The sequence below is a fragment of the Aethalodelphis obliquidens genome, unplaced genomic scaffold (assembly GCF_003676395.1).
Source record: "Aethalodelphis obliquidens isolate GAN/ISIS:26980383/991018 unplaced genomic scaffold, ASM367639v1 scaffold605, whole genome shotgun sequence".
NCBI classification, from domain to species: domain Eukaryota; kingdom Metazoa; phylum Chordata; class Mammalia; order Artiodactyla; family Delphinidae; genus Aethalodelphis; species Aethalodelphis obliquidens.
The window spans coordinates 1-9,346 of NW_020838516.1; the positions used below are offsets into that span (position 1 = coordinate 1).

Consider the following 9,346-nt stretch of genomic DNA (forward strand, 5'->3'; position numbering starts at 1 on the left):
ATAGGAAGAACACTCTTTGACATAAATCCCAGCAAGATCTTTTTTGATCCACCTCCTAGAGTAATGGAAATAAAAGCAAAAATAAACAAATGGGACCTAATGAAACGTGAAACCTTTTGCACAGCAAAGGAAACTGTAAGCAAGCCGAAAAGACAACCCTCAGAATGGGAGAAAATATTTGCAAATGAATCAACGGACAAAGGATTAATCTCCAAAATATATAAACAGCTCATGCAGCTCAATATTAAAAAAACAAACAAGCCAATGCAAAAATGGGCAGAAGACCTAAATACACATTTCTCCAAAGAAGACATACAGATGGCCAAGAAGCAAACGAAAAGCTGCTCAACATCACTAATTATTACAGAAATGCCAATCAAAACTACAATGAGGTATCACCTCATACCAGTTAGAACGGGCATCATGGGAAAATCTACAAACAACAAATGCTGGAGAGGGTGTGGAGAAAAGGGAACCCTCTTGCACTGTTGGTGGGAATGTAAATTGATACAGCCACTATGGAGAACAGTATGGAGGTTCCTTAAAAAACTAAAAATAGAATTACCATATGATCCAGCAATCCCACTACTGGGCATATACCCAGAGAAAACCACAATTCAAAAAGACACATGCATCTCAATGTTCATTGCAGCACCATTTACAATAGCCAGGTAATGGAAGCAACCTAAATGCCCACTGACAGACGAATGGATAAAGAAAATGTGGTACACATATACAACATAATATTACTCAGCCATAAAAAGGAACGAAATTGAGTCACCTGTAGAGACGTGGATGGATCTAGAGACTGTCATACAGAGTGAAGTAAGTCAGAAAGAGAAAAACAAATATCGTATATTAACACATATATGTGGAACCTAGAAAAATGGTACAGATGAACCTGTTTGCAGGGCATAAATTGAGACACAGATGTAGAGAACAAACATATGGACACCAAGGGGGGAAAGCGGCGGGGGTGGTCGTGTAATGAATTGGGCGATTGGGATTGACATGTATACACTGATGTGTATAAAACTGATGACTAATAAGGACCTGCTGTATAAACAAATAAATTAAATTAAATTAGAAAAAAACGTTTGTACCACGTTAAAAAAAAACAAAAAGAAAAAGAAAATGACTATACTACCCAAAGCAATCTACAGATTCAATGCAATCCCTATCAAACTACCAATGGCATTTTTCACAGAACTAGAACAAAATATTTCACAATTTGTATGGAAACACAAATGACCCGGAATAGCCAAAGCAATCTTGAGAAAGAAAAACGGAGCTGGAGAAATTAGGCTCCCTCACTTCAGACTATACTACAAAGCTACAGTAATCAAGACCGTATGGTAGTGGGACAAAAACAGAAATATAGATCAATGGAACAGGATAGAAAGCCCAGAGATAAACCCATGCATATATGGTCACTCTATCTTTGATAAAGGAGGCAAGAATATACAATGGAGAAAAGACAGCCTCTTCAATAAGTGGTGCTGGGAAAACTGGACAGCTACATGCAAAAGAATGAAATTAGAACACTTCCTAACACCATACACAAAAATAAACTCAAAATGGATTAAAGACCTAAATGTAAGGTCAGACACTATCAAACTCTTAGAGGAAAACACAGGCAGAACACTCTATGACATAAATCACAGCAAGATCCTTTTTGACCCACATCCTAGAGAAATGGAAATAAAAACAAAAATAAACAAATGGGACCTAATGAAACTTGAAAGCTTTTGCACAGCAAAGGAAACCATAAACAAGATGAAATGAGAACCCTCAGAATGGGAGAAAATATTTGCAAATGAAGCAACTGACAAAGGATTAATTTCCAAACTTTACAAGCAGCTCAATATCAAAAAAACAACCAACCCAATCCAAAAATGGGCAGAAGACCTAAATAGACATTTCTCCAAAGAAGATACACAGATTGCCAACAAACACATGAAAGAATGCTCAACATCATTAATCATTAGAGAAATGCAAATCAAAACTACAATGCGATATCATCTCACACCAGTCAGAATGGCCATCATCAAAAAATCTACAAACAATAAATGCTGGAGAGGGTGTGGAGAAAAGGAAACCCTCATACACTGTTGGTGGGAATGTAAACTGATACAGCCACTATGGAGAACAGTATGGAGGTTCCTTAAAAAACTAAAAATAGAACTACCACATGACCCAGCAATTGCACTACTGCACATTTACCCTGAGAAAACCATAATTCAAAAAGAGTCATGTACCACAATGTTCACTGCAGCTCTATTTACAATAGCCAGGACATGGAAGCAACCTAAGTGTCCACTGACAGATGAATTGATAAAGAAGATGTGGCACATATAAAAAATGGAATATTACTCAGCCATAAAAAGAAACAAAATTGAGTTATTTGTAGTGAGGTGGATGGACCTAGAGTCTGTCATACAGAGTGAAGTAATTCAGAAAGAGAAAAACAAATACCGTATGCTAACACATATATATGGAATCTAAAAAAAAAAAAAAAACTGGTCATGAAGAACCCAGGGAAAGATGGGAATAAAGACGCAGACCTACTAGAGAATGGACTTGAGGACACGGGGTAGGGGAAGGGTAAGCTGGGACAAAGTGAGAGAGTGGTAGGTTATATATGGACATATAAACACTACCAAATGTAAAATAGCTGGCTAGTGGGAAGCAGTCGCATAGCACAGGGAGATCAGCTCGGTGCTTTGTGACCAGATAGAAGGGTGGCATAAGGAGGGTGGGAGGGAGACGCAAGAGGGAAGAGATATGGGGATAGATGTACAACTGATTCAGTTTGTTATAAAGCAGAAACTAACACACCATTGTAAAGCAATTATACTCCAATAAAAACGTTAAAATAAAAAAGAAAGTTGATAAATTGGATTTCATCAACGTTTTAAAATTTGCTCTTCAAAAACACCATCGTGAAATGAATAAGCAAGCAACAAACTGAAAAAAAATATCTGCAAACCATATATCCAACAAAGGACTTATATCTTAAGTCCTTACAACTCAATTAAAAGATATACAACCCAGGGGCCTTCCCTGGCAGTCCAGTGGTTAAGACTCCGCACTTCCACTGCAAAGGGCACGGGTTTCATTCCTGGTCAGGGAACTAAGATTCCACATGCTGCACAGCACGGGCCCCACCCCCCCACAAAAAAAGAGATATACAACCCAGTAAGAGACAAATGAGCCTGAGATCTGAATAGGCTCTTTACCAAAAGAGACAGAAGGTAAAAAAGCACATGAAAAGATGCTCATATCTAAACTTGTCAAACTGCAAATTTTAAATATACTCAGTTACTAGACATTAATTATACTTCAACAAAGCTATTTTGAAATTTTTCAAAATAAACTTAAATAGCACTCACAAGAAAGCAAACAGATGTGCTCACGTGACATGCAATGGCTTGGACTGACTACAGATAATAACACTGTGTATCATGAAGGCTGATTTTAAAGAATGACATTATGATGGACTCTGTTAGTTTCCTATTTTATACCCAGTCTTCTTTGCTTCCTTATTAAAAGAACCTCAACTGTGTACAAGAAAATGTGTCCAGCTAAAACAAGCAGAACTCTTTATCTGTGGCTGTTTTACCTTTGTAATAGAGATGCCACCCCCTTCCCTCCTTGTCCATGCTGGAATACGGGAGTGTAGCATCTGTACTGTGACCACGAGGACACAAGCCAATACTAAGGATGGAGGGGGGAAAAAACGGGAAGGAACCTGGTTCCTTGATGACATCCACATGAGTCAAGTCCTAGACTGCTTGCCTCTGAATTTCTTGTTGAGAAAAGATGTCTTCCTTGTTTAAGCCATTATTTGTTGCTGTGTCTCTTTGTACATAGTTGATCAAAATTTGTAACATTCAGAGAATTTAGTTCAGAAGTGGGGTCTGAGGTACTAGTCACCCAAATCAGCCCTATGTCACTGTCCAATTTTATGGTCCCACTCTTTTCCCTACTAAGTCCTTTAACTTTTATAAGAGATCTAGTGAGATTTTAAACTCAATTTATGTTGTAATTCATCAACTCACAAGCTCAGGCTCTGTGTTTTGACAGTATCAGCCTATGACTGTAAAAGATGAGAAAACTCTCTTAGGGAAATCACAGAAACTTCCTGGGTTTTTTAATGCCTTAAGAAAGAATTCTACTTAAGTAAAATTTCTGAGTAATGGAGGGGGGGAAAAAAGAATTCTATACAAATCCTTGGCAAGCACCCATAGCCTCTCCTTAAGTGGGCACTTTATTCTAGGTAATAACTTAAGGAACTGTTTCATCACTGCACGATATTGGACTGCTAAAGTCACATCCTCTGTAACTAATTTTATCCTCACGGCCATCAAACCCAAACAGTTGCTACAACCAGTGTGAGATTCCCACATCTCTGAAGGTCTCCTACTTGCAACTAATCTTGCTATCAATTATCAAACAGGTCTGCCTAGTGATAGCATATTATAGAAATCAAATATAGAAATAATCTTTGGGTGGGCCTGAGACCCAGGTCCTAAAGGTATGTAACCAGCAATAATGCCCAATTACACCATGAGAGTTGTTCTAGCAAAAATACCATTTCCGCTGCTGCTCAGACCTGGATTCCAAAAGTCCAAGCAGTGCTGCCCCTGAAGAAGTGGGTTTTTCTGTTACCAGGCTTGCTGGTCAGTCTTCCTGCTCACTGCTACATATTCATATTGTTTACTTCTAAATCCAGGTCTTAGGTCACATGCCTGATCCTAGGAGATGGGAAGTATGAATCCTGTAATTTCATTGAGAAGAGAGAACCCTTACGTAGGAAACTATCAAAATGTAAGATGTTGTGCAGCCACAAATTGTAACTGTCCACCACTTACATTATTATCTTTACCATCTTTACCTGAAACATTTCACACAAGACACTTCTACACAGTGACAGTTAACTGCCCATCACCACTTTTTAGTCATACTTACTGAACGGGTACATTTTTTGGGGGGACTGCTAGAAAGTCCATCCAGTTGCCCGTGTTCACCCAGAAATCCTGTTACTTGATCCAAGAAAGAAGATACGTCTAACTGGTGCCACTCTACTAGCTTCTGACCTAAAGATTAAAAACCAGGATATAGAAATAAAATCAACACTCTTTCTAAATTCTCACTAAGTATTTCTTTCAGCATATACATAATTAAAATTTACTGGGAACATATCCCCACCCAACACCAGCTTAAGTTACATAGTGTCTTCATAACCTAGGGATACATTAATTATAACCAACCTAAGAGATTCCCAGCCATCATGATGGAGGAACTACTTTATCTACTGATATCATTTATTGCCATTTAGGAAGACGAGATTCAGAGAAAGCAATACTTATATAAAACTCAATCAATTAATAATAAACCCAGCTCTACCCTCTGCTTCTTTGGTGGGATTACAACCAGTACCTGAACAATCTTAACATTTTAGTGACCTAAGGGGATTCCTTACAAATCATAAGGAAGATAAACAGTTATTCTTTGAAAGAACAGAACTGCACAAACATAAAATACTACCATCTCCCAAAGTTGTTGGAAACATATTCCCTAAATACACACATCAATAGATGTTTAAATAATTCTAAAGGGCATGAACAAGAACCCTTCAACTAAATTACTACAAACAATTTTGAAACTGGACCCAGTCAAATACTAAAGATAATTTAGGTAACTGAAAGTTAAATAATAGGTTAAAGACCATAAGCTGAAATAACCCTTACCTGTCCGTGGATCCAAGATGGAAACATAGGGGAAATCCCCTAGCTTATAAAACTGTATGTATCTCTGACCTTCCTCACTGTCATGATAAACCTGTTAAATCATTGATATTAAAAAAAAAAATCAGCCTCTTAGAAAAGTACTAGCTATATTCTTGTTATATACCAACAGCAATTAAAGAGAAAATGAAGGCCACCTAGTGTGAACTCCCTCCACTTCCTGCCCTCAGTCACTTCTGAAACTTACATAAATATAGCAATCCATTCTTCCTCATTTCCCAGTTCAAAGAGGTATTGCTCTTCCTTTTCAAGTTATCTGTCTACCTATTTCATTCCTGACTCTCAACCACATATATCTTAATAAATCACAATATATTAAGATTGTAAGTTCAAGTGCATAGCATACTGCTAGGCAAAGAGATGCTCAATCAACAGTCGCTGAATAAAAGGTTACCATTCAGAAAAAAATTTACTGAATTTAGGGGCCTGTAAAACATGAACAGGCAAATTACTAACATTAATAGCATGTCTTACAGTGGGGAAAAGATTAAGTTCATTCAGAAGTATTGATTTTATAAAAAAAAAGTTTTTGGCTGTGTCACACAGCATACAGAATCTTAGTTCCCTGACCAGGGATCAAACCCATGCCCCCTGTGGAAGCACAGAGTCCTAACCACTGGACCGCCAGGGAATTCCCTATAATTTTTCATAATATAAACAATTGGAGCACAATCATCTACCCTTAGCTTGGTAATTTATATAAAAAGAAACCAGAGCCAGTAAGACTAAGTGACAAGTTTAAGGACATACAATTAAAGACTATCAAACTCAAGCTAAAATCCACGTCTTAGTCAAATGTTTTTTGATTACTTCAAGATCTTCTACAGTTCCCACTATCAATTTTTTTATAGTAGCCACTAGAACATGTGCTACTAAAGCATTTGAAATGTGACTAGTCCTAACAGCTGTACTGTAAGTGTAAAATACATACCAGATCCTGAAGGCTTAACACCAAAAAACAAAAATCAAAACACCTCATCAATATTTTAATATTAGTTTTATATTAGAGATATTGATTTTTAAAATATATTAAAATCAATCGCCTGTTTCTTTTGACCTTTTTAAATGTGGCTACTAGAAAATTTTGAATCACATTACATTTCTATTGAACAGTACAGCTGCACACTCTATCAAGACGTTCAAACTCTTCTGAGATATGAATACTATACGGTTTACACGGCTTGGTTCCTTTTTTCCTCCTTCCCTTCATTGCTGCCCTTTCACTTATCCTTACTATTTCAGCCATTATGGGTGGTTTTACTTCTTCATATGTCAAAATTTAACTCAGTTATGAATTATTTCCAGTTTATAACCCAATTCCTCTTCCCCGACATCCCATGTACCAAAGTAAAATACTACAAAATTTTTAATGAACTCTCCCCACCTGCCAGAAAATGAAATGTTCTCGGATAATATTCTTCACAGCTTCATTGCTCCATACGTCACGGTTGAGGCACTGGCATGCAAAGTCTTGTACATTCTGAATGTTTATCATCAGCCACTTATTCTGCATCTGGCCACACTCTTTGGCCTGTAAGAGTAAAGTTACATAATAATTGTTAGAAAGATTTTCTACTTGGTAACTGGTATGTTTCAGAATTCAGAAGCTGTCCTTTTTCCACATAAATACTAAGTTTTTTTCCCTAAGTATGGCATCTATAGCTTTCAGTGTCTAAACATTAATTACAGGCTTCCCTGGTGGTTCAGTGGTTAAGAATCCACCTGCCAACGCAGGGGACACGGGTTCATGCCCTGGTCCGGGAAGATCCCATGTGCCGCGAAGCAACTAAGCCCGCGAGCCACAACTACTGAGCCCATGTGCCAAAACTACTGAAGCCTGCACACCTAGAGCCCGTGCTCCACAGCAAGAGAAGCCACTGCAACGAGAAGCCCATGCACTGCAACAAAGAGTAGCCCCCGCTCGCCGCAACTAGAGAAAGCCCACGCGCAGCAACGAAGACCCAAAGCGGCCAAAAATAAAATAAATAAAATTTAAAATTAAAAAAAATTAATTACATTATTTTGCTTATATGTATATAGTTATATTGTCCATTTGCAAGCATTTCTCAAATTTAAATGAACTGTTTTCCTTTTATTCACTGTTATTTGTTATAGTAGCTGGATTTTTATTGTACATGTAAACATCTTTACCTGAAAAAGATTCCACAAACAAGGGCAACAAGTCACATAATTCTATTGTGCTGTCAACCCCTATCCACAAATATATCTCTCCTTTTTAATAGTTGTAACTAGTATGTGCATATTAGTTTATGTTGTTTTATTTTCTTCAATATCATTTTTTATAAACATTTCCAAATATATTCATCTCGATTATTAGGCATGTGGTATTTCATAGAATCACTCTAAATCTTTCAGTAAAAGCTGCTGAGGATTTTTTCTCTCAGGGTTGTTTTCCTAGGAGTGTATTTCAAAATTGAGATTTCAGATTCTTCATATGTCAAATTGAGATTACAGATCAAAGAATGTTTCAGAATAATCTCCAAAAGACTCCCCAATTTATAGCACAATTATCAATCACGAGTGCGTGAGTGTACACTTTCTTTTTTGCCTCACATTTCCTCATCACCATAATGACCTAAGAAATATTGCTGAACTGGCAAAGAATGGCAGAAAAGCAAATGAACAAATGCTACCTCAAACCTTTGCACAGAAACAATGAAATGAAAGCTATAGTTTTGAATAATTTTGTCCTGGAACAATATTTTTTTCCAAATCAGTCTGACATGGGAAAATCTTAAGAATCAATTAACTCAGGTTAACAACAATTGAAGAACATACATCATTTTCGAGGTACTGGAGAATATAAGAATATCTTTTGTTTTATAACAAAGTTTACACAGTCTTACAAAAATTGTTATCCTATTTTTCTGTACAAATCCGCCAGAGAAAATAATTTTATAATATTCATTACTGATTCCACAGGTGAAAACCCAAGTTCTAAAAGGAAATAGTCCTATATTGAGCCAGAAAGCTACAATTAACTGGTCAAAAGCTTATTTTTAAGTATACAAATTTAATAAAATAACTCTCTGCTTCTAGAAAGTAATAGTATTCCAGTTAATTCCTTGCCTATAGTAAGCACACAGATATGATAAATGGGAGATAAATGAGTAATTATATTGCTTTAACTGAAGAAAAAGTATTTGAGAATGAAGAAAAAAAAACACACTCTAGAGAGACAGATTGAAGAGTACATAATCCCTATAATAAAGTAAATTTATTAAGTCTGCCTCAACTACAACACTGACCAAAGAAAAGTATAACGAACTTCCCTGGTGGTCCCATGGCTAAGACTCCACATTCTCAATGCAGGGGGCCCACGTTCGATTCCTGGTCAGGGAACTAGATCCCACATGTCGCAACTAAAGATCCTGCAAGCCGCAACTAAAGATCCCGCATGCCGCCACAATGATCCCACATGCCGCAACTAAGACGCGGTACAGCCAAATAAATAAATATTTTTTTTAAAAAAAGGATAACACTGAAAAATAATAAAAGTCCAGAATTCAAAAACA

The 9,346-nt window shown here is 36.9% G+C and overlaps 1 protein-coding gene across 1 annotated transcript; it reads right to left on the reverse strand.

Moving 5' to 3' along the window:
* Positions 1-2,836: 2,836 nt before the first annotated feature.
* Positions 2,837-7,364, reverse strand: LOC113616832 (UBX domain-containing protein 7-like). Its single transcript, XM_027100195.1, has 4 exons — positions 7,195-7,364; positions 5,754-5,844; positions 4,972-5,099; positions 2,837-4,757 (listed from the first exon to the last, which is right to left on the reverse strand). The coding sequence occupies exons 1-4, from the start codon at positions 7,321-7,323 to the stop codon at positions 4,668-4,670; spliced, it is 438 nt and encodes a 145-aa protein (XP_026955996.1). The 5' UTR covers positions 7,324-7,364; the 3' UTR covers positions 2,837-4,667.
* Between the last annotated feature and the right edge of the window lie 1,982 nt (positions 7,365-9,346).

Coding starts and splice junctions, on each gene's coding strand:
- LOC113616832 (XM_027100195.1), bottom strand. CDS start 7,323: ATGCAGAATAAGTGGCTGATGATAAACATTCAGAATGTACAAGACTTT. Junction 5,100..5,753: donor CATCTTGGATCCACGGACAG/GTAAGGGTTATT, acceptor TTTAATCTTTAG/GTCAGAAGCTAGTAGAGTGG. Junction 4,758..4,971: donor CCAAAAAATGTACCCGTTCA/GTAAGTATGACT, acceptor CCCATCTCCTAG/GATCAGGCATGTGACCTAAG.